The sequence below is a fragment of the Hippocampus zosterae genome, chromosome 4, assembly GCF_025434085.1.
Source record: "Hippocampus zosterae strain Florida chromosome 4, ASM2543408v3, whole genome shotgun sequence".
In the NCBI taxonomy this organism is placed as follows: Eukaryota; Metazoa; Chordata; class Actinopteri; order Syngnathiformes; family Syngnathidae; genus Hippocampus; species Hippocampus zosterae.
In genome coordinates this window covers 20,981,594-21,006,923 of record NC_067454.1, presented here as the reverse complement: position 1 = coordinate 21,006,923, position 25,330 = coordinate 20,981,594, and the positions used below count along the sequence as shown (strand labels likewise).

The following is a 25,330-nucleotide window of genomic DNA, read 5'->3' as shown; positions in this document are numbered from 1 at the left end:
GCACTGAAGAAAATTGTGACAGTTATGTATTTTTTTTAAAGTATTTGCGGACCCAAATGCAAAACCACTGATTGTAGGCTAAATTTTAGAGAAGCATACAAATAAACAAAGCAGAACATTTAGAATCCAAATCCAGCTCTTTGTTCTTCAGTATACACGTTATACAGGAGAGCAAAATGCAATTTCATCAAGACCAAGCTGCGATATACATATAAAATAAAATTTAAAAGCAGACAAAACTAGACCACCGGCTATTATGTTACAACGTGTTTCTTGTTGATGCGCAAAACAGTACTTGACACTATGAGTTAATGCTCTTTGTTGGAACAGTAAGCAAGGGTCTTCATAATTACGACCACCAAACACGAACAGATGTTTAGTTAACACAATACACATGATTTACACAAAGTCGATAACTAGGATGTAAGAGGGTGTCAGAAAAGTGACACAAGTGTAGTTCTTGTACCGGAGTGTGTGAAAAGGTCCATTGTACATTTGCTTTGGTGACAGAACAGATTTCCTTTCCCCAAGAGAGAGACATTTACTATGTAATGTTGATGTCAGGCCATTGTGTGCAGGGCTCTGACAGCTCAATGAAGAAGCCGTTGCAGAAGCTTGCAGTGCAGGTCTTGATGCTGCAAAGCCTACGTCCTGATTGTATTGGGAGCAAAGAGAGGGTGTGAAGGTTTTGGATGAGTCCCTTAACAATTGTAGAGTGCATGTTTTGACATTCTCAGTTGGGCGAAGGAGACTACCGGTAATTATTATTTTTTCAACTGTTCACATTATGCAATGTAGGGACTTGATTAAATCCACTTGACTCACTTTCCTCGCCCTAGCAGGGAAATAAGAATGTTGCTCGCATTAGGATCATCGTTGTCATCCTTGCCTCTTTTTGGTAAAAACCATCGCAATTGGGGTCGCTTGAAGTCACTAAATTTGTTGCTAAGCAGCACTTCAGAATAGTCACAGCTCTTGCTTGCAACCTTGCTTGAACGAGCGTCTACATGTGTGCTCATAAAAAGCACAACGATCAAAATGGAAGCATCGCGTATTTGAATTCATGGTCACTTGTAAGGTCGGACAGAGACTGTGGTTGTGCAGGGCCGTATGTTGCTCAGGTCTGGCCTAAGTTTTTAATCAATAGGTGGAAAGGCTCTTCTATTGCATGATGAGAAAAACCTTGGATTCATTCATAGTGAGGCCAGGAACGAGTGGTTATTTCAACGGTGCTGAAAGGAAGTTATACACTATGTTGTTAACTCTGTACACTATTCAGGTCTATATTTCATAAAATAATCGAAACATTTCTTCAAATGCTTTGAGAAACATACTTTTTCTGGATCATATAGTACTTTGACTTTTTTTTTGTTTTGACTACAATGCTAGAAGAAAGAGAAAAAACATACTGAGCTTGGCAAGTTTATGGGACTCCCGAAGCAGCTGATGGGCCGCCAGTTAAAGTGGGGTACAGCCTAAGCGGAAATTGAAGCAAAAGCTGTGGGGTCGGGAGAAGTTGAGACGAGCATGATGAAAATCCATGGTTTTATCTCTCTCTCTCTCTCTCTCTCTCTCTCTCTCTCTCTCTCTCTCTCTCTCTCTCTCTCTCTCTCTCTCTCTCTCTCTATATATATATATATATATATATATATATATATATTGTATATATTCTTAGAAGTGTGTTGGACTGAATTAAAAGCAATTTTCAGTGAATGCTTTTATTCAGTTACATCAGTGATCACTGTGAGTATGTTTGTTTTTTAACCAAAAGTTGACCACCAAATTTGTCCATGAATGTATAAACACCTAACGCGAATGGCCATATGACAAGAAAATGTCAGTTTCTTTTTTAAAATTGTTTTGATGCCACTCTAAATTCACTTTTCCCAAACCGCACTATAGATTAATAGTTATACAATCAATTTATTTTTTAATTGACTGTGGCCATGGCCATTTTCATGAGCTCCGATCCTATAGAAGAGAAGGCTTCAGGGTTCACACCCGAAACCCTACCTGGACACATGAACAAACAAGCAAGCAAACAACAATTTGAGGTCTACAAAATCATTTGCGCTTCCACGACTCATAAATTGGATGAATTACAGTGACGAAAAAATATAAATGAAACAAATCAAAATGGGTGGATTTTGCTGTGTAATACATACTCCTGAAACTCAATATTAATGCTTTGATTAGTGGGGCCGCATGGAACATATTTGTGAAAAGAAAATGTTTGACTTCCCCTTTAAACAAAGTAATTACAATAATGCGGTTTAACTATCAAAATGCAATTACTTGAGCCCCCCACCCTCCCACCCTATTTTCTTCTTTTGAAGCAAAGCGAGTAATGTGACCAAAGCTGAATTGGTTCAAAATGGAAAGAGGATGAGCTGATAAGGGGCACGTGGAATCTCATTATTACAGGAACAAAGAAAGCACTTGTCAGAGGGTGCACATTTAGCAGTCAAGGAGGGATTAAAGATGATAAGGCACCACTCAATAACCTTCTCATTTCCACCCTGCAGTAGTCAGACTTGCCACTTTTCACACTTTCTTCCTCCATTGCAATGTGGCAAATGTTGAAGCTCTCTCAAATAATGCTGATGTCCATTGTTGCATTTCCAGGAGCGCATTTCTTCGAAAGTAAAATGAAACCAAGCAGAACATTCCTCATCTAGTGTTAGGTCATGCTTGGGTTGGACAAGAGGTGGGGTTCACCCTGGACTGCATGCCGGTTACTTAAAGTAGTCACCGGTTACTTATAACCAGTCAATCAGAGGAGTGACCCTATCAGACCTAAAGAAACCCAATATATACTGTATATTATTTGCATAAAGATTAGTTGAGAGTTACATTTGAAAATTTGGCTCTGTAGTGAAGTGAAGTGAAATGTGAGACATACTGCAGCTGTGGTCATTCGCATCAGTGTGTTTCCCCAACATTTACTGAGCCAAGACACCCATTTAACATAATAATAAAGAAAAAAAATCTCAACCACACAACAGATGTCACAAAAAAGGTCTCAATGGTGAAGCCGTTAACTCATCTTAATTTACTCACCATGTTAATGTACTCATTGTAAAATCTGGACATGTGAAATTGAACCCAAAGCTGATATATACTGGAATCCATGACTTATTCTTGTAAGAATGTGGATGGAAGAATGGAAACAAGTGAAGGCACAAGTTTAAACTACCATTTGGCAGCTAATCGAAGAGTGTTTCCTTGTTCTGCTTGATTTTGCTATCGGCAAACAATATATTTGTACATAATAAATAACATCCAGGCCAATGATAGGTAAGTGAACTTGGCCGACTTCCTGCGGCACTCCTGATGATGTCTCACGACAGGATGGTGTGCCACGACCCCCTGATTGGAAATTACTGATTCACCATGTGGCTGGTCAGCGCATATTTAAAAAAGCTAATACAGTTGGTGCTTTACAATTATGGTAAAATAACGACTTTTACATTGACAGTCTCAGACTTAGCATATGGATGTCCGTGAAATAAAGGCACACTTTACTTACCTCACTGATATTGATTAATGCCTTATGCACTCTCATTTTCTTTCAGAGGCAATAAAAACTCCAAACAGCTCATTTGAGAATAGACTGTGCCACAAAGCTGTCAATGTTGCAGTGGCTCGGTCTTGAAACAGGTTCACTAATATGACAGTCTCATGTAATACCCCTGTACTTCATAAGCGGCACAATTGCCTTCAAGGACAACCGTGTCTCAAATCAGAACCCGTTCCATCTTGTATCACTTCTATAAATGTTCCTTTTCGCATTTGTCAAGCAACTGGTTCAAAAAAGATAAGACACAGCCAAGTAAACTGCGATACGTAACCTATACGGGCTACCGTATCATAGCTCACAACAGGCAGGTTAAGAGGTCAGAATAAATGTGATGTTGTTTCTTTAAATCATTATTATTATTACTATTATTTTATTCAGACAGCAGCACCCCATCTTGAAATTAATGTCTGATACAAATGAAATCATGGTGACAATGTTCGTTTGTTTTTTTTTCTGTAGCTATGATTAGCCAAAAGGTTTGTTAACCTGAAGGCAAGTGGAGGAAATGGGAAACTGCTGACATTGGTAGGAAACAAAACAAAACCAAACAGGCGAGATGGATTGAGAAGACCTCGAGCAAGGTCAGAAAAACAGCCTGCTCAGCAAGAAACACTTGATGGATGGGTATAACCCCCCACCCTCCCGCCCCCGCACCAAAATCAGTTTTCATTTAGCATTTTTACTTTTAATGAAACCTAAAAGATTTACATTGCAGTATATGTTTTTTTCCTGTTAATTTGAGCAAACAATTACCTTGTCATTAATTCCATTCCCAGCCCTGCGATTGGCAGGCAACCGGTTCATGGTGTCCCCTGCCTACTGCCCAAAGACAGCTGGAATCGTCTCCAGCACACCCCGCAACCCTTGTGAGCATAAAGGGGATCATAAAATGGATGGATAACTCCTTTACCAGTCAGTAGAATAAAGTGAATATTTAGCTTCTTGTGTGTGAATTTTATTTTATAATACCAACAATGTGTGAGGCATTTATAAAATATATTTTTCACTCCTTTCCGAAGCGATCATTCTTTCGCCCCAATTGCAAAAAAAAAAGAAAAAAGAAAAACCCTGAAGCGACAGAGTTTGGCAAGTAGTTAAACCTGTCTGTACCTTGTCTGTGGCCTATTTTTGTCATGCCATCTTCCTACCCCGCTACATTAGCAGGAAGGGGGATTGAAATGCTTTCGCTTGCAAGATACAACAACTGGCATTCCCACATTGTTAAAGTCTGTAACTGTCACAGAAAGTGGACTTGTACAAACAGTTGCCATGTTAACAAAACAGCAGTTTTGCACGACCGGAAGTCGCACATCTAATTCACACAAAGGCTTGGAGGGAGTAGGAATAAGGTGGATATGCACACAAAATGAGAGTAACACCTTTGTGGGTTTTATTGAAATAACTCCTCATAAAAAGGGGCACTTATTATTATAAGTGTACTCAACACATTAGCTTGTTTGTCTTGCTGCGTAGTAGATATAAGAGCAAAGACCTACCACCTGTGTGAATGTGTGTGCACGTGTATTTTTGTTTTTGTTTTTTCTTCTCTGCTTCTTTCCGATTACGACCTTGTCCCAGCTTTGCCCAAACGAAGGTCAAAGTAAATTTATTCATCATGAGGCAACTAGGAACACAACATATTCAGTAACATTGTTTTGTGATTCATGTTTGTTGTGATAAACTCACCACTGCTGGGTTCTTCATCATTTGTGTTCATGTACAGTGCTTAGCAAATGTGTTATATCACCATTCCCTCTCTGTCTCAGAGAGCATTCAGGATCAGGAAATAGTGGTGCCACTTCCTACTGTGTGAGTTTATCTTAATTAGGAGAACTAGAAATTTCAATTTGGTTATGCAGCTGTGCAGAGACACAAGACACATGATCTTGTTTTAGAAATAAAACAAGATCATCTGGCTTCGATCAACAGCCTTAGTTTCCCAATAAATTCAGACTTCTCAATGGTCTGTTGAATTTGAAAAGGATTTCGGCTTCAAATAAAGACATCGTGAGTACACGCCAGGATTTTTTTTGTGAGTAGGAAAATGAAAAAGGCATGCAAATAACACCTTGTTGCTTTGATTAAAGCCCCAAGTTTGTGCAATCATTTTTTTTTCCCCTCCTATCAAAGGGCTATTGTTAAAAGGCAGCATCTTTCGAATCCTTTTCGGCTCTCCAAATCCTGATTGGAGGGCCTTTTTATGCCACTGCAACATGTTGACCGAACCAATGTGAGTCACTCTGTTGTGCAAAAAAAGGATTATGGCCTTTAAAAGAAAAAAAAAAAACCTGGTACACCTGCCATCTGACATTTTTAAAACGGCACATTCTTAGATCATGTGGTCACACCAAATGTCACACGGAGGGGTTGCTGGAAATAAAGAGACATGGGGTGGAGCTGTTAGTTTTGAAACACACACAGACTTTTTTTTTCCCAGTCCAATGTAGTCTTGACAGTAGATGAGAGTGGTATAAAAGCCCCACAACAGTTGGATGGTGCAGTGGAAATAAATAATGCTTAAAAAAAGCCGAGTGAGCTCATTGCATCCATCCATTTTCCTGACCGCTAATCCTGTTCCGGTTCATAAAAAATGTGATTGGTCTTTTCAGCTCACAGAAGATACATGGCGCAGTTTGTATTACATTGGTGGTCTTGGTCTACCCAATGGTCACGCTTCACACAAACTTGTCATGATCTGTCTTTTGTTGCCTTGTTGTTTTGCTTGCGTTTCTTTACCTATGTCTGCCTCGTTAGGCTTCTGTTACCACCTATGCTTTTGTAGTTGTGACTGCCATCCCTTGTGTCTTCCAATGAGCTCCCTCAGCCACTTGGGTCTTATCAAGGTGTTTCTGGTCATCTCGTCAGTTGCTTGGATTTAAGTTTCCTGGTCTAGTCATTTTCCATCGGTTTCTTCTCATACTTGCATGAACATTATTTTTGACTTTTGTTAATTTGAGCATTTTCTGAATCAGAACACCTTGTTTGTTTTGGAAAATAAGTCCTTTTTCACTCTCTTATTCTCTGCGTTTGGGTCCTCATCCATACCGACAAAACTGACAAAACTAACTCAGAGGCTCAAAGTAAGCGGTTTTCAAATTGCAGTTTGCGAGGCAAAAGTTGCATCTTGCGCTTCCAACTGCCAAGTTGTCCCAAAAAGCTTGGCTTGGCTGGGCTGTGTTGCTCACATCACCCACTGTGGGTAGTTGGAGGTTGAGGCGCGACTCTGCGCTTCTTAGGCTGCACCAGCTAGCTAGCGATGAGATTTGGCTGGCTGCTTTGGCTAAACACGCTGCGGAGTTGCACCAAAGTCGGTAATTATTTTCTCCATCGCACACGCAGATACAGCCATTTGTCACAGACACTGCAGTTCTGACGCCTTCATCTTAAAATAGTAAATCATGAAAGCGATTGATGACTCCCATTATTGCGTTTAATTATTCAGAAAGCTGACAACTTAAAGTGGGAGGAGAATATCTGTGACTTTGGAAAGTACAAATCATCAGCTCTAATCTAAACCTCCATTGAAATGTGCCAAATTGAGGAAGCGTTCATGGGGCACGTTTGCATAATGAGCAACCTTTTGTTCTGCGGATCACAAACATACCGTACTCATGTTTTTTGTTTTCCCACAAATAACCATTTATTTTTCACAAATGTACTGAAAATTACAGTTCATTGAAAGTACACATCAAGGTCAGAGAACACAGATACATGTAGCTAGGAGTTACTACTCAGTGCATGGCACATTCTCGGGGAGACGACCCATTGTGAGTCTTTGGCTCGTTGCCTCTGGAGTGGTAAAGGCAGAAAGAGTGCAGAAAGATTCAATGTTGAAAAGTTGGCCAGCCAACTTGAGCCATAATATTCCAAAATGTAGAGGAGTATATTAACCTGCTACCATGAGTAACAAACAAGAGTCGAAGTTTGGTAGTTGTTGTGGACGTACACTATTATTATCATTATTATTTTTTTTTCTGTATAAAGCCGGGAATGCACTGTACAATTTTCACCATCTCTGATGGAAAATGCAGTCTTGCAACACAATACGGACTGCGACCAACATCCCAAATCTAGAGAAAATCATTTCACAGCCTCTCTGGCGCTTCGATCGCGGATAGAAAACAAAACAAGAGAAACACATCATGAAATGACATGAATATCGTTGTCACAGCCACTATCATCAACAGCAACTGTGTATGTAAACTTGCATTAATAATGTAACTCACCTTGAGCTACGTTTTTAAGATTTGACACACATTCTCCTATTTCTTCTTTTATTCATTTAGTTTCCACGTGAAAACCACGACGTGAGCACGTTTTGGCTCAAAGTCACAACCGCCACCTGTTGTGGACCCATACGAATGATGCAAAGACACTGCAGTAAGGCCCTGAAAATCACTCAGTTGTAGCCATGATTCAATGTATGTTCCACCACACAACATTCCGAAAGTGAGTGAGTGAAGACTGCAAAAACCATACAGTGTGGAACAGGCATCGGCCAATTCAGTGACTTCTCACTCTTGAGAGTGTCCTGGCCTTGCCAGTGCAAAGGGATTTTTCTCAAAAGATCACATATTAGAAAGCGGTACCCTCACTAAGAATAAAACTCAGATAAGTAAACATCAAATGAACAATCATCAAACAAATGACCAGTGCCATTGCTACCTTCAAATTAAAACTGGATAATGCATGCCATGTTCTTGTGTTGACATTTCCACTGTCTTAGCTTTTGCAAGCAATTCTGATGCTGTGTGTGAGTGTGTGTGTGTTCGTGTGTGTGTGTGTGTGTGTGTTTGTGTGTGTACACTTTCTTGTGAAAGTGCATCAGATGTGTGTGTGTGTGTGTGCTCTTTGAAATATCATTGATACCCTGTCCGCTCAGTTGTATTTTTGAGGCTTTATCTTTCTGCTGCTGCTGCCGCTTTGCCCTTCGTCCTCGCTGTCGTCTGGGCGCTTTTCAGTGCTTTTCAAGCTCCCGGGCTGCCCTTGGCTTCTTTGCTGTGAGGTTCAAAAGATAAACATGAATCATAAATGAGATAGCCACGGCCATATTTCATTGCAGCCATACCGTCGTCTATGATTTGACAGGTATGGCTAATGCTCATTCATACCTCAGAATGTCAAGAATTGATGCATTCAAAAAATTTATTACCAAGGCTCTATTTTAAAAAAAGGCCAATTTTTACTTGTCAGGGGCCTTACACTAATTGCTGTACATTTTTGCACCCTGTGGAGATATATGGAGGAAGACTAATATGCGCTATATCACTCCCACATATTCACCGAAGTGTTTGTTGTTTGGAACTCGCCTCACTAGCTTGATAAAGCCCAACGTGATGTTAGGTGAGCTGCATTTTCCTGTTTATAGCTAAGGCCTAACAACACCAGACTTCATCCTTTTCTTTTTTTTTTTGAATACCAAAGAGTGAATGAGGAATGCATAATGCATGCCATTAACCATCATTTGGGATGAAAGCTCCTTTCGTTCTTTGAAGAACGGCACTAACAGTCACATCAGTCAGCTCGCTATTGAGCACAATGTCGTTTATGCAGCAGAAAGGATTGTTGTTTCCTCAACAAAGTAATGTATGCCCTCAAATTCAATTTTTATTGCTATTTGGAATATTTATTCACTTTTTCTGTATTTTGGCTGTACATTTCTGAGCATAAGAACACACACAGAAACCAGTCAGCGTTTCTCAAAGCAAAACACCTGTGATATAATTGTCAATGTCGCTTTTGGGAATGCCTTTCTACTCGTGGCTGCAAATGATTTATTCACACGCCACCTCACCATAACAAAGTATGACTTAAAGCAAAATGCACGACAACAGCTCTATCGAAATATCACACAAGGGGCCGAAATCAAAGCACATTTGTAGGTTGAAGGCAGGACATAATTGTCAATCCAAACATACAGGGTACAATCTTATTTCAAAATGAATCAACTTCAACTTAAAATAACTTTAAATATGTTGGCCTTCATGAAAAAAATCTGCCAAAGTTTTACAGATCATTAATACAGATATGCTGGGAAAAAAAAAAGGAACAATCCTGCTTTTTAATAAAAGTTAGGTTTTCAATTCAAATTCCTCTTTCTTTGCTTTTGTAACATTTTGTCCATTTCTGACATCTTTTTGGCAACATGTCTATGTTTGACGTCATGGTATAAACAAAAGACACACATGTGCATAATGTTACCTGATTTTATCTACAGTCATACACACATGCCAAGTATTATGTAAGTATTATGGGGAAATAATCGGCTAAACAACAACATGGCATTATTCAGAACAAATTTACAAAACACCATTTGGCGTTATGGGGAATCCAACATCAGCCCCTTACAGGGCTACGTTATTCTTTGGGGTCATATGAAACTGACAAACCCAAAACTCATTCATACAGGCAGGCTATCATCCTAATTAACAAACAACTAGAGGTAAGCAGACAGACAAGCAGGAGGACATGAGGGCAGTGTGGGGTGTGCATGTGACTGTGATGTACCGTCCATTGTGTGTAGAGGATATATCGTCCAGTACTGTATGTACCATTTGACTTTGGGCGGGAAATGGGGCACATATAAGCAGAGAAACATTCAGGCTCATATTTACGCCTATGGTCAATTTTAAAGGTCAACAATTAACCCTAGAAACATGTGTTTTTTTGTAATGTGGGAAGACAATGGAGCACTGTGAGCCTGATGTGAAAAATATCACGCTGGCTGCAAGTGTCTGTCCAGTCATTTTCTGAAGAATAATTTAAGCCGAACAAGTGCAAGGCCAAACCGATCGTACTGTGCACGTACAAATGACTCAGAACGTGCCTTTTGCTGACATTTCAAGGAATCTTAGTGAAATCTCTTCAGTGAGTGTCTTGAGCTGTCAAACTATTGAGGTGAAGCCACAATGCGTGAGAACCAGCTCACGTGATCATCCCGCTGGAAGGCATGGGTGAATCGAAGAGGATGTACATTTTATATTGAACGGGCCAGATGCTGCTCTTTTTTTTGTGGCTTCCAGCATACAATTTTGCTCTACAAAACATTTGTACATCAGGGTAAGCAACACAGAAGTTCTGACTGAACATGAGAAGGCATAATGGAAGTCGCACTGTGATAGGAATATTGGACAATGTAATGCAGACTCACTCAGATAGTCGACTGCAAATCACGACTAATCAAACTGTTTACGACAAGTTTCATGTTGGCGTGATTCCGCACACAAGAAACAAATGTCAGAAGGGAAAGGAACTTGGTAGAAGATTTACTGTTGCAAAGACGTGTCGAAAACGATATGCTATAAAAAAAAATCTGTTTTTTTGACTGTATGTATAACACCACATGCATGGCAACACACTTAAGCTTTTCCAGTGGGAAGGTCAAACAAAATAACAGATTCTGTTGTTGGTATATTACAAGCTAGTGTGACCCTAACCGAAAATGTCGTTAAATGTGTGCTAACCCGGGGGTTGTGCAACAGGTATTTTCAATTGTGGTGGGACATTTCAAGTTCAAAATGTGACAAATAGCTTTGAGTGATCAAAGATGGGGAGGTAGCTCCGCCAGTCAACACTGTGGTGTCCCGTCAACTGTTGATAACTTTCCCATGTTGTCACTCTGCATTTGTATGTTTAAGTGACATGCCACCTCACCGAATGCTGTCGTGTTATGTGCAAAAAGTTTATCAATCATCTCCAAAATGGTCGTTGTGTAGTGTTTCATTTTGAATCATCATGTATAATATCAAATACAACAGAATTGTATTTATTGATGATGAAAAAATACAATTGGCTAGGAATGAATGACACGATCTATTTTATGGTATTGACTCAAAACAACCTCAATAGTCAGGCAGTCACTGAAAACCTTCTGGTGTGCAGAAATTCGATGTTGCCATATTCTTGCGCAAATAGAATGTGTCCAAAAGTGGAAAGGTTCCATTTGGAATGCATGACAAGTTCTCAGTTTGGCATGATTGTACTGAATTCAAATGGGATGTGTTGTTTTATTGCACCATCTGCCAACTTCAGGCGGGTGTGACTCAATTCAGCAATATGATACTTTCGAATGTTAGGCTTTAGCATAGCAGCCAGGATCAGATATTGAATTGTATTTTTCCATACAGTCTTTTGAAAATTCACCTTCTCTCCTTTTTTCACATATTCCTTCATAATAAACTATTGGTAATTACAGTAATCCCTTGCCACTCCGCGTTTTGTGGCTTCAGTGCTTCGCCAGTTTTCTCAAAATATCCTATTTATTAAAATAAATAAATAAATAACAACAATATCGGCGGCCATATTGCGGAAATACAGGTATGTGTTTTTCCATGTTGATGCGCAAGAGCGGTTTCCCTGCATGCCAAACAAAGAGCTGACGGAGCTTTGTACATGCCTCCACTGTTCTGTACATGCAACGGGCGCTCGAACAAGGCGTGTTATTGGTTCGGTGAACCTTATTTTAACTTATTTGCGATAAATGCAAAATTATGTCTTTGAATCAAAGGCAAAGGCATTCGGAAAAACACGAGAGAGCTGAAACGTATGGGGGGGTTCTAAAATGGCCGAAATTTCATGACGTCACCAGCTGATAATTCTCAGGCATTGCAGCAATAATAAAAAAGGTTTTGATTCCGTAATCTTCACAATTTACATATTTTGCACCATAGAGACCCATTATAATTCATATTTTTGAATGCATCGTAAACCTAATGTGTAAACATGCATTTCACGCGATTTTTACGTCAATCGCTTTGTTTTCGCTTGGACAGATGTATGCATGCCACATTCTTGGGTTGAGGTCATTCCAATTGTGCAACTTTTAGGTGGCGCCAGAGGATCGCAAATGAGTTTGCCTTTTTGCAAGAGGCTTCAAACCAATGCATTTTACATGAACACGTCCGGTCGGGATTGTTAGTAGGACTTGGTTGGGACCTCCAGACACAATTATTTTTTTCCTTTTGCAAAAAATAAAGAATAAAAAACCCAAAGAACTAATAAGAACTATATATGTATGGATAGCACAGATGCCTCTGAACATTTTGAGTGTTTGAAAAAAAAAAAGAATGTTTGTATAACACAACATACATCATTTCCAAAATTGTAAAACGCGTAACTTAGGGTTTTTTTGTTTCGAAGGACCTAAGGGTTAAAGGTCGCCCGATTGGGTCACCTGTTTTTTTCGACATTACACAAGGAAGCAGTGACAGCTCAGAGGTGAGAGTTGAAACTGTCAGCTAGGTAGGAGTTTTTTTTTTCTTCATTAAAGAAGAACATTGTCTGATACAAAGAAACCTTAAACCAATTTCATCTACTCAGAAGACAAGATGAACATTATGGCGCTACCCGTCACCATGTTTTTCTCCAATTTAAAAACCTCAGCTACACCATCAGCGCCTTCAGCAGAAAAGTCTCAGAGTGACCCTAAAGCCTAGACGAGTCAAGTGAGAGCCGTCTCTAAACACACCGATGCAAGCCTCGTCACCTCTCCCAGAAGGCAATGTTGATAATGTTAGTTTTTATATTTAAAGATTTAAGTAAAGTGTGTTCCGTTGTAATCTTGTAAAGTAGAAATACTGTTTACATATTTTGAACATGCTGATACCCACAAACATGTCGGTGGTTTCTGGTCCCCATTAACCGCGAAAAAAATAGGGATTACTGTCGTCTGTTTCTTAAATAACTCTTATCAGCTCGCAATTCATGATGTCACACAATCATACTTTTGATTCTGGACAGATCTCAAAATAAATGCTTAATTTAGACAATCAAAATGGTGTTGATTGTCTCAGTTTTTCTTTTCAGATTTAGATCATCCTGGACAGTTTGCTGGGAAATATCCATTCACATCTAAGGACAATTCAGTCTTTGGTTAAACCTAAGAATAATCTTTTTAGAATGTGAGTACCAAGAAAAAATCCGTATGAGTGCAGTGAGAACATGCAAACCAGGCACGAAAAGGCCAAAGCCAGGATTCAAACCCCCGACTTTAGAGCTGTGAGGTGGATTTGCTAACCACTTTTTTTTTCTTTTTTAAAATCATACTTCAATTGTTTCAGATCATCAAAGCAATTTCAATATCTCACAGGCAAGACAACCCAAGTAATGATAAAATGTGATTTATACATGAGGACATTATTTATTAAAGGAAGCCTTTCACAGTTTACCAAGGGCGAAGTCTGCAGAAGTTTCAAAGTGTCACAACTTATTCTGATAATACCGTGCTTCATTTTTATTGTTTTGGACTCAATCTTACCTGATGTGGTTGTGGTTGTTTTGCTTCTGGAGATAATTCCTTCGTCTGATTCTGGAAGCAGTCAGTGCCAGTCTATTGGAGGAGAAAGAAAACATCAAGAAAGCACATGCTAGGAACTTCGGGAACAAGCGAATTAAAAAGAGTAATCCAAAACATGTTCCATGTGAATGAAAATGGTCCATCATATATTTTGCCCTGAATGACCAATGTGTGCATGCTTGTGCAACACACAGTGATTTAGCTCCCACTTTATGGTACCCTGACTTTGGTAGTGATGCTTACGACCAAAAAATTCCTTTCCAAGCCGGTACTAAGAAGAAATTCTGTTTACATATTTTCAACATGCTGATACCCACAAACATGTTGGTGGTTTCTGGTCCCCATTAACCCCCATTGGTAATACCGATCCAGTAGTTGATCCAATACTGTACACCGAATGTGTCTGCTAAGCGAACAAAATTACAGAATTTCAAATCACAGTTTCATCAAGAATACAGGACATCAGACAAATGTGTTTTATTTATTCATTGTAAACTCAGAATTATCATGTATTGAACTTCCAAGTCATACACACTGCTAATATTCACTCTTGTAGACATATTTATGTCTTTGCAGACTCCACACATTCAATTTCAGGTACGCATCTATTTTTTTTATATTTTTTGGGGTGGGGACAGATATCACCAAACGAGGTAAAATCTGATTTGGTTTATCTCTAACCCCAAAAATGAAAGATTGATTATTACTCCAAGCAGGAACTTTTAAGCCTTAAATGCGCACTGAAAAAAATTCAGATGTTACAGAGCACGAAGCAAATCATGCGTGTCATTATTTCCCATCTCCCAGGGGGATATATACCTATAAAGGGGTGGGCTTGGCACCATCATCGGCACTATAACCAACGGCATCATTAAACTGCCGACCAACGAACCGCCACATTATGACTGCTTGCACAATATAATTGGATCCAATAAAATATCTTTATCAAATATTCTGTACACCACTGCAAACTACAACCAGAACAATAAACAGATTGTTAACTGCCTTAACGATTTGCTAAATACCTCTCTGACAAACTCTTTGTCTATCTGTGACGTTGGATTTGAGAGAACAGAGTTTGCCAAGATCTCCACTGAACATGACACCCGGAATCATGACTGACAGTGGATATTTCCCACAGGCCCTCAAGCAGCCCGTTCCTTACCCGCCACCCCCCAAACCTTTGGACCTTGATTCCTGAATGAAGTTTTAGCCCATTTTCTGGATGCAGCTGAATGCGTGGTTCTTGAAGCTGTGGCTACCGCACCATTTCACTCTTTTGCTGCCAAGATTTTTGAATGTTCCGTTTCATAATGTGCAGAAGTCCACGGTCATCTCTTTTACCAGTGCATGTTCTCCTGCCATATTTATCCCTTCAACTAGACTTTCCGTTGATATGCTTGGACACAGCTCTGTGTGAACAGCCATCCTCCTTAGCTATGAATTTGTGGCTTACCCATCCTAGGAAGGTTATCAATGATTGGCTTCAGGGCAATTGTCAAGTCTGCAGTCTTCTCCATATTGCACCGAACTGAAACAATTCAACCAACCTGGAGCAAATGATTTATTCACACGCCACCTCACCATAACAAAGGATGACTTTAATGGAGCAACCTGTGCAGCTGCTTAGAGTTTAGTCAATGAGTAATGTGTAAACATGACTCAAACATTCCTTTAGTCAATGAGTAAGGTGTAAACTATTCATGCCCCTCAAAATTTTGAGCTGATTTCTCCACAGTGATGTAATTTTTTTTATTCTTGTTTATGTGTGTTTTACAAGATGGATGCTTAAATTTTGTAACAATAATCATATTTGAAATTGTTTAAATCTATCGTCTATGAATGTTAGTTTTTGATAGTAATTATACAATACAATACAATACAATACATGCTGATTTATATAGCGCTTTCACAACAGCGGCAGCTGTAACAAAGCGCTTTACAAAACAGTTAACAAAGTAAAATAATAAACACAACACATAACATAAAACACGGACAGTCGTGCAGTCCTAACCACTTTTCCGTTACACGCTTTGTTGTTTGAAGCGGTTTGAGATGAAAGAGGAGAGAATCAAAGTGTCCTTTAACCAGTGGATCAGAGACGTCATGCTCAAAATGTGCACACGTCGGCTACAAGCTAAGTTTCAAAGTCAACAAGAAGCTGTAGCATCCATTGACGAAAAAAGAGATTGGTTCACTTCTCCTGTCCCATGGTAGTTGCCATTTGTACAACTGATGAGAGAAATTTGTTAGAATAATTAATTTGATTTGTTCTGAAATTTTGAGCTCTTTAAGTGGTTTAGTATAAATCTTTTTTACTCGCTTTTCCATAAACATGCTGCAAATGTCCACTTCAGTGATTGAGATGCTGCAAAAGGTCCTACTTCAGAAAATACAGCTTTTGCTGTTCACATGCCCAAAGAGGAGTGAATGGTCCTCATCTGTGAACCACAAATAATCACTAAAGTCTGGGTTGCCATCAATTTGGAATGTGGGAGGAAACCGGAGTACTGTATACGGCGAAAAATATTATTTTAATTATTTGCAACAGTTTTATCAGTCATAGTGTGTTTCAATCATTTTGGGTCACCCTGTTTGAAGAGAGGTAGATTAAGTTGAGTAAGGCCCAGGTCCCAAATGCATGGCTGGCCACTGGAAAGCCGGCTGCTGGGAAACAGCCAGGAGTTATGGCAACCACAATATAAATGCTTTAAATGGATCAGAAAGGTTCTCTCCCTCTCTTGCTTCGGAGGTTTTAAAAGCATGCCAAAATTACATAATTGTGGCACACTGGTGAACCTCGCCATTAGTACACTGTCACTATGGAACAATCTCCTCGAGATTTTTACAACATTGACTTCCATAGTCTCCTGACACCAATGTCAATAAAAGTTTATCTCTGGTACTTCTTCCTAGTCACTTGTCAAAATTCCTGATGGTCCTTTTGAATCCTTTTGGTTTTCACAAGTCTGAAGAGGTTATTGAGAGGCTCCTTGACAGCTCGGATGTCAACGTTGCCTGAATCTTAGAGTTGTTCGCCAGTGACAATGAGGCAGCAAATGAACCGAAATTTGAAGAGGAAATGTCAATTATTGATTTATCTCTTCTCAATTATCAGTAACTGCTTTCAAATTCAATTCCCATTCAACATTGCACTCAGCTACAGATTTTGTTTCATTGAAGTCTTCCAGCAGGATCTATTTGGAAACCGCAACAGTTGTAGTTGAGAGTGAAGCACTTTTATGCTATAAGTGCCCATTTTTATATGGCATCATAATGCAAGTATTCCTTCCATCCATTTATTATCTTGAACAGCTTATTATGTGCAGGGTCACAGGGAGCGAGAGCCAGCAGACACTGGTCAAAGATGGAGTCACAGTGGGTCGTTTACCACTGACCTTTAATTACTTTGGCTAAATTAATCGGTCTATGGGCTATGGGGTAAAGGGCAAATGTTTCAATGAAGAAAATCTATTTCCACATCCCCATCTATTCAACACATTATTGGATACACATATACATAGGACAATACACAAACACACACATATATATATATATATATATATAAAATCCTCATCTCACCCCTCGGGTGGTGTCCGTCCCTCATTCAGCTCGGGTCCTCTACCAGAGGCCAGGAAGCTTGAGGGTTCTGCGCAGTATCCTTGCTGTTCCGAGCACTGCACATTTCTGGACTGAGATGTCCGATGTTGTTCCCGGGATCTGTTGCAACCACTCATCTAGTTTGGGGGTCACTGCCCCGAGTGCTCCTACCACCACAGGCACGACTGTCACCTTTACCTTCCAGGCTCTCTCCAGCTCCTCTCTGAGCCCTTGGTATTTCTCGAGTTTCTCATGTTCCTTCTTCCTGATGTTTCCATCACTTGGGACCGCTACATCCACTACAACGGCTTTCTTCTGCCCTTTATCTATGATCTCGATGTCTGGTTGGTTCGCCATAACCATCTTGTCAGTCTGGATCTGGAAGTCCCACAGGATCTTCGCTGTGTCATTCTCCACCACCTTCGGAGGTGTTTCCCATTTTGACCTTGGGGTTTCCAGGCCATACTCCGCACAGATGTTTCGGTAGACTATGCCAGCCACCTGGTTATGGCGTTCCATGTAGGCTTTCCCCGCCAGCATCTTACACCCTGCAGTTATGTGTTGGATCGTCTCAGGTGCCTCTTTGCACAACCTACACCTTGGGTCTTGTCTGGTGTGGTATATCTGGGCCTCGATGGCTCTGGTGCTCAAGGCCTGTTCCTGAGCAGCCAGGATGAGTGCCTCTGTGCTGTCCTTCAGGCCAGCCCTCTCTAGCCACTGATAGGATTTCTTGAGATCAGCCACTTCAGTTATGGTCCGGTGGTACATCCCGTGTAGGGGCTTGTCCTCCCATGATGGTCCCTCTTCCAGCGCCTCATCTTCTGTTCCCCATTGTCTGAGACATTCTCTGAGTACGTCATCCGTTGGAGCCTACTCCTTGATGTATTCATGGAGCTTGGATGTTGATGGACAGTGGCTCTCACACTCACTCGTCCCCGGCCTCCTTCCTTTCGGCTTGCGTACAGTCTCAGGGTGCTGGATTTGGGATGGAACCCTCCATGCATGGTTAGGAGCTTTCGGGTCTTAACGTCCGTGGTCTGAATCTCTTCCTTTGGCCACCTTATTATTCCTGCAGGGTATCTGATCACTGGCAGGGCATAGCTGTTTATTGCCCGGGTCTTATTCTTGCCATTGAGCTGGCTTCTTAGGACTTGCCTCACTCGCTGGAGGTATTTGGCCGTAGCCGCTTTCCTTGTTGCCAGTTCGAGGTTGCCATTGGCTTGTGGTATACCGATGTACTTGTAGCTGTCCTCAATGTCTGCTATTGTTCCTTCAGGGAGTGAGACCCCTTCAGTGCGGACTACCTTTCCTCTCTTAGTCACCATCCGACTACATTTCTCAAGCCCGAATGACATCCCGATGTCGCTGGTGTAGATCCTGGTTGTGTGGATCAGGGAATCTATGTCCCTTTCGCTCTTAGCATACAGCTTTATGTCATCCATGTAGAGGAGGTGACTGATTGTAGCTCCATTTCTGAGAATGAGGCCAGACGAATAAACGGGCTGTTCGCAACACAACCTGCAAAAGTGAACGCTCAGTGGCAGGGTCCTAACAACAGAGCTGACCCACCAAGACTGGAAACTGAAAGATACTGGAAAGGCATATGGGAGAAGGAGGTTGCACATAACAGCAGTGCACAATGGCTGGTGGACCCTGAGAGAGGAGCACAGCATACTCCCTGAACAGAACCCAGTTACCATAACAGTGGCAGACATACAGGAAAGAGTCTCAGATATGAAGAACTGGACAGCACCAGGCCCGGACATGGTCCACACCTACTGGCTAAAGAAACTCACAGCACTCCATGAGTGCCTAGAAGCACAAATGAACCAGCTGCTGAGGGATGGGACTCACCCAGGATGGCTAACCAAAGGGCGAACGATCCTGATCATGAAGTATCGCTCAAAGGGTGCAGTCCCATCCAACTATCGGCCAATAACCTGTCTCTCCACAACATGGAAGCTCTTGTCAGGCATAATTGCGGCCAAGATAAGTGGACACCTGGATCAATACATGAGCGAAGCACAGAAGGGCATTGGTAGAGATACCAGAGGAGCCAAACATCAGCTCCTGGTTGACAGAACAGTCGCACAAGACTGCAGGTCCCGACGTACCAACCTGTGCACAGCCTGGATTGATTACAAGAACGCCTTTGACTCGATGCCACATACATGGATCACTGAATACTTGGAGTTGTATAAGGTGAACAGGACCCTAAAAGCCTTCGTTGCGAACTCGATGAGGATGTGGAAAACCACACTTGAAGCCAATGACAAGCCACTTACCCCAGTGTCCATCAAATGTGGCATTTGAAGGTGATGCACTCTCCCCACTGCTGTTCTGCATAGCACTGAACCCCCTAAGCCAAGTAATCACCAAGAGAGGCTATGGATACCGCTTCAGAAATGGAGCTACGATCAGTCACCTCCTCTACATGGATGACATAAAGCTGTATGCTAAGAGCGAAAGGGACATAGATTCCCTGATCCACACAACCAGGATCTACAGCAGCGACATCGTGATGTCATTCAGGCTTGAGAAATGTAGTCGGATGGTGACTAAGAGAGGAAAGGTAGTCCGCACTGAAGGGGTCTCATTCCCTGAAGGAACAATAGCAGACATTGAGGACAGCTACAAGTACCTTGGTATACCTCAAGCCAATGGCAACCTCGAACTGGCAACAAGGAAAGCGGCTACGGCCAAATACCTCCAGCGAGTGAGGCAAGTCCTAAGAAGCCAGCTCAATGGCAAGAATAAGACCCGGGCAATAAACAGCTATGCCCTGCCAGTGATCAGATACCCTGCAGGAATAATAAGGTGGCCAAAGGAAGAGATTCAAGTCATGTCAAGTCAACAGTATTTATAGAGCACTTTAAAACAGCCATCGCTACATACAAAGGGCTGTACATAGAGCAATTTAACATGCACAATAAACAGTAAGACAAATCGGTAATAAAGGCGGTAGAAAGGCTAAAGAGGGCTGGCCTGAAAGACAGCACAGATGCACTCATCCTGGCTGCTCAGGAGCAGGGCCTGAGCACCAGAGCCATTGAGGCCCAGATTTCCAGATCCAGACTGACAATATGGTAATGGCGAACCAACCAGATATCGTGATCATAGATAAAGGGCAGAGGAAAGCCATTGTAGTGGATGTAGCGGTCCCAAGTGATGGAAACATCAGAAAGAAGGAACACAAGAAACTCGAGAAATACCAAGGGCTCAGAGAGGAGCTAGAGAGAGCCTGGAAGGTAAAGGTGACAGTCGTGCCTGTGGTGGTCGGAGCACTCGGAGCAGTGACCCCCAACCTAGATGAGTGGTTGCAACAGATCCCGGGAACAACATCGGACATCTCAGTCCAAAAATGTGCAGTACTGGGAACAGCAAGGATACTGCGCAGAACCCTCAAGCTTCTTGGCCTCTGGTAGAGGACCCGAGCTGAATTAGGGACTGACACCACCCGAGGGGTGAGACGAGGATTTTTTTTTTATATAAAGAACTCTATTCAGTCCTTCCACAAAGTTTATGGATAACGACAATAATAAAGACAAACTAGGTTTTTAAACCCCGGTGAGGGTTTTGAATGGATGCTGGTGGATTCAAGCCCTTGGGCTGCATCATGGTTTAATTACTGTTCAGGCTCACCTCCTCCATCTGGCACTTTTTAACTCCACCACTTTCTCTCCTCATTACGCCAATGTTCATGGGGGTTTTGCTGGTTGTGATGACTCTCTGAACTTTAGAGATATCCTGTTAGGAAAAAAACAAACATTTTAGCCTGGGGTTAAAAATAAAACGCAGAAATGGCTTGTCACTTGCAACATTGAATCTGAGCATTCTGAAAAGTAAACACTCCTGACTCATAATGGCGTTGTTTTGTTTGCTATTTTAAAATTAATTTATGAAGTTCAATCAATCAAATATACTTGCAAACCATAAAAATCTGATCAGAACAAGAACAATTCAAGAGGTTACACAAAAGATAAGGATTAACCAAAAGGTACTTCATTCTTTGCTCCACATAGAAAGAAAAAGATGCCTTATACCTATATACCTGTGTATTTTTTTTTTCATCCTGAAAAATTGATAGACATGGTGTTGAATTGTGCAATGGCGAAAGGTAATGTTTAATTTAAGCAAACTTAAACCTCAGAATGTGACTTTTTCCGTATGGTGGGTTTCAACAAAATTGTGCCACCTACGCTGGAAAAAAAAGCATGCAGCCATTGTCCATATTTTTTCTTGAACAATTTTTGGAAAAATCTGAATTCCAACTTTTTTTTTCAATGAAAGGTTGAACGATTGATCATTTCTTAAAATTGAAATGGAAATGTTCAGACAACGTGATTAGGCGATTGACAAAGCTGAGTGTGTTTTTTTTTCCCAGCACTATTATCGCACCAGGGTCACCATTTAGAAGAGACGAGCCATTCATCAACAGGTCACGCTATACAATCCGTTCTGAGCTGTTGATTTAAAAAAAAAAAAGTTGTGTCCACAACACACCAGTCACTCACCCCCCCCCCCCAACCCCACTCGAGTCCCTGCTTTCCTGGCTGTTCGGAAACTGTGAAGAACGTAAGGCGCAGAATGCAATGCTGCATCAATAATCCACCTTTTTATTTATTTATTTATTATGAATATCTTAATTGGCAGTGGCCACATTATAACAAGGGCAACACCAATACTGTCTCAGTCGTGGGAATGATCAATTCTTCTCCAATCGCGAATGACATTTTCACCCAAGCAGTGAGGGGTTAATCAGCAAGTATTGCACTCTCAAGGCACTTAACATTGGTTGACGAATCCGTTTTGAAGGCTTCATTGATTCATTGGGCAAGGTTCTTGCCGCATATTGTTCAGAGCGGGCTTGGTGTGTCGGAATCACATGATGCTATAAATCCATATTTCAAGTAGGTCTCCCGGTATTGTTTGTGAAATGCGCCTTTCTTTTTCCTCTTGGGGATGCATCGGCTCACATAGGCTCTTGTTGAATCCTCACTGGGCCGTTGCCCCGTTGCAAAGAAAAAAAAGATTTGTATTTTATATAGGGAGATTTATATGTCCCAGTATACATGTATGTATGATAGCAAGCAGTAAGTCCAGTAAGTTCAAAACCTTGAAAAAGAACCGCCTTCCCCACACAACGTCTAACTCATATTTAAAAAAATAAGCAGGACAAAGTGGCCGAAATTACATAACTCCCATTTTGTCATAAAGTACAACCTTGCCTTCCGCACACAACATCTTGGGTGCCCTTGCCTTTTGGGTAGCTTTTAATGTTTTGATGGTATGATGCAATTTCCTGTCACGTATTGCACTAAAGCTTGATTTGAAGAAAATTCTGAATTGTATTGAAATGGCAATGCCTACCACAACAATCGCAGTTCAGCCGATTGTTTCCTAAAAATCGATCAGCCCTAGTACGACCATTTTTGTTTTTGCATCGAAATAAGCCTGCAGGACCAGAACTCACTGGTGAATGACTGATTTTGCCACTGATTCTGACCAGCTGAATGAGAATGAAAGAAATGTTGTCAATCACCAGCTAACAACATGTGGAAGTTTTCTTTCACAAACAACGCTTTCACAACAGCGGCAGCTGTAACAAAGCGCTTAACAAAACAGTTAACATAAAGTAAAATAATAAACACAACGCATAACATAAAACACGGACAGTCGTGCAGTCCTAACCACTTTTCCGTCTCACGCTTTGTTGTTTGAAGCAGTTTGAGATAAAAGAGGAGAGAATCAAAGTGTCCTTTAACCAGTGGATCAGAGACGTCATGCTCAAAATGTGCACAATTCGGCTGCAAGCTAAGTTTCAAAGTCATCAAAAAGCTGTAGCATCTATTGACGAAAAAAGAGATTGGTTCACTTCTCCTGTCCAATGGAAATCCATTTCAATTCCAAGCGGCGACTCTCGGTTCCAAATACGCATTGGCGCTCAGCAATTTACGAGTTGTTTAGATATGCAGTGTTGACAAGAATATGGTGTATGCTATGCTGATGATTTTTAAATTCAGCGAGATAAGCTCTGTTGTTATTTTTTTTTTAACTTTTTGTTTTCAGTCAGCTACCCATAATCACCGAATGCAAAAATGAGACAACACTTCTGTGTACAAGTCATAAAATAGCTAAGACTGTTTTGTGTTTTTGTCCTTTAATGTGAAACCTAACCAGCCAACATCATTTTTTTAAGCCAAATGTTCAGGAGAAGAGCCTCTCGAAAGGAAATCAATGTTGACACATTGATTTTAATGAGATTGCATGACCAAAGCAGAGGCGAAAGAAGCTACAGCATTAAGAGATACTACTCCAAATAACTGCCTGTTGCAGCAAACTGCTGAGGGCTGTTATACAGTGCTGTAGCTTCTATCACTGGACCAAAAATGTCCCTTGAGAGTATAAAGCAAAGCATTTTTAGGATGAAAACAAACGATTTGAAACTCCCTGTCAAACTTTTTCTTCTGACTTTTTTTTTGGACAGCTCTGTCAAGAAGACTTTTGGAAGAGAGAGTGAGTGGAGTGGCTGATAAGCATTGCATGCATTATTTCTCTCCTCTTGACAGCAACCATCAGAATCAGTTCACAGTCATATAGCAAAGGCGGAAGGAATAGATTAAACATGCTGTTTTTGCTCATGCGTTCATAATGCATCATCCCTATACAGCACGAGAAAAATAGATGTTAGTTGTGAACAGGATATGTATAAAATATTGTCGGAATGAATGGAATGATGTGTACATTGTGGCTTCTTTGTGCTACAAGTGATGGGCTGGGCTGTCTTGGTCTCATGTCATGTGTGTCTCGTTAATGGCTACATGACGTGGCAAAGTGCTGGTTTGGTGTTTCATGTAGGGTGCTAAAATCAGTAATAAAAGGTGATGTAATGGTTCCTCGGGGCAAATTATATCATTGGATGAAACCATCAGGATAATTGGTCAAAGAGCATTGGTAAATAAGGCCAGAGTGGGGTTTTAGGCCCACGGGACAAATAACAAACGTACACATCGAACACACACGCACACACGCATGCTGAGAGCATATGGTTTGTAGTACCGGTATTTACTTGCTACTACCGGGTAACTGCTTTTTCGTTGTCACTTTGAAGTTATCCATATTGTCCGTGTTTTCTCTCCTGGTGCTCAGAAATGTTTTTGGCATATTAGAGGTTTTTGTAAGTTGCATTCTATTTACTTTCTCTCTTTAGGTACAGTGCATGCCGACTCAAGGTGTGCATGCTTCTCGTGGGTATTCTATTGTTTGAATGTATAAATTAGTGTGTGCATGTGGAATCCGGGGCATGTTCAGTACTGGATATGCATCTGAGGTATCGAGATGTTGATACACGTGTTTCATAGCACTCCAGCGTAATTCACATTTGTTATATGATGCGGGTATGTGATCCATCAATTCATGTTATGTACTTCTGTCAGTACCAGTAACAAAGCGGCAACCTACCGTGGGCGCTTGTTTAGCGAGCACGCCCTTCCCTGTATATAGACAACAACGAATGGAAAGAGAGGACACATTAGCTTTTTTTTTTTAATTTGTATCATCTACATGAAGAGTAATTTTGAAAAAGAGGAGATTTTTTTTTTTAACTACACAAATTATTTCAAGAGTAGAATTGATTTTGACGAGCATCTGGCGGAAATAAAAGGGGACAGTGGTGGACAATTGAAGGATACAGGGACGTGGTGAGGAGGACCCTAAGAATGAGGGGCTGCTGCCGGTCTCTCTTGATAAAATGAGCAATAATAAGACCGATTTCTTCTCCGAGCACAACGTTCCAAATCCTACGACATTATCTTTCATCACTTCGATGAAAATTGCATGCTAGTGGACCACAAGCC

At 40.9% G+C, this 25,330-nt stretch overlaps 1 protein-coding gene across 2 annotated transcripts in view; it reads right to left on the bottom strand.

Annotated features, from left to right (window-relative positions):
- Window positions 1-7,194: 7,194 nt before the first annotated feature.
- The window catches only part of luzp2 (leucine zipper protein 2), a 148,246-nt gene continuing 130,110 nt past the window's right edge, over window positions 7,195-25,330 (bottom strand). The window contains exons 10-12 of one of the 2 annotated variants that reach the window (XM_052063282.1): window positions 21,117-21,221; window positions 13,836-13,907; window positions 7,195-8,578 (exon numbers count right to left, since the gene is read on the bottom strand). In XM_052063282.1, the coding sequence (XP_051919242.1) occupies window positions 8,459-8,578; window positions 13,836-13,907; window positions 21,117-21,221 (297 nt within the window). In that variant the 3' untranslated portion in view covers window positions 7,195-8,458. The remainder of the gene's footprint in view (window positions 8,579-13,835; window positions 13,908-21,116; window positions 21,222-25,330) is intronic. The other variant, XM_052063283.1, reaches the window with a different exon arrangement.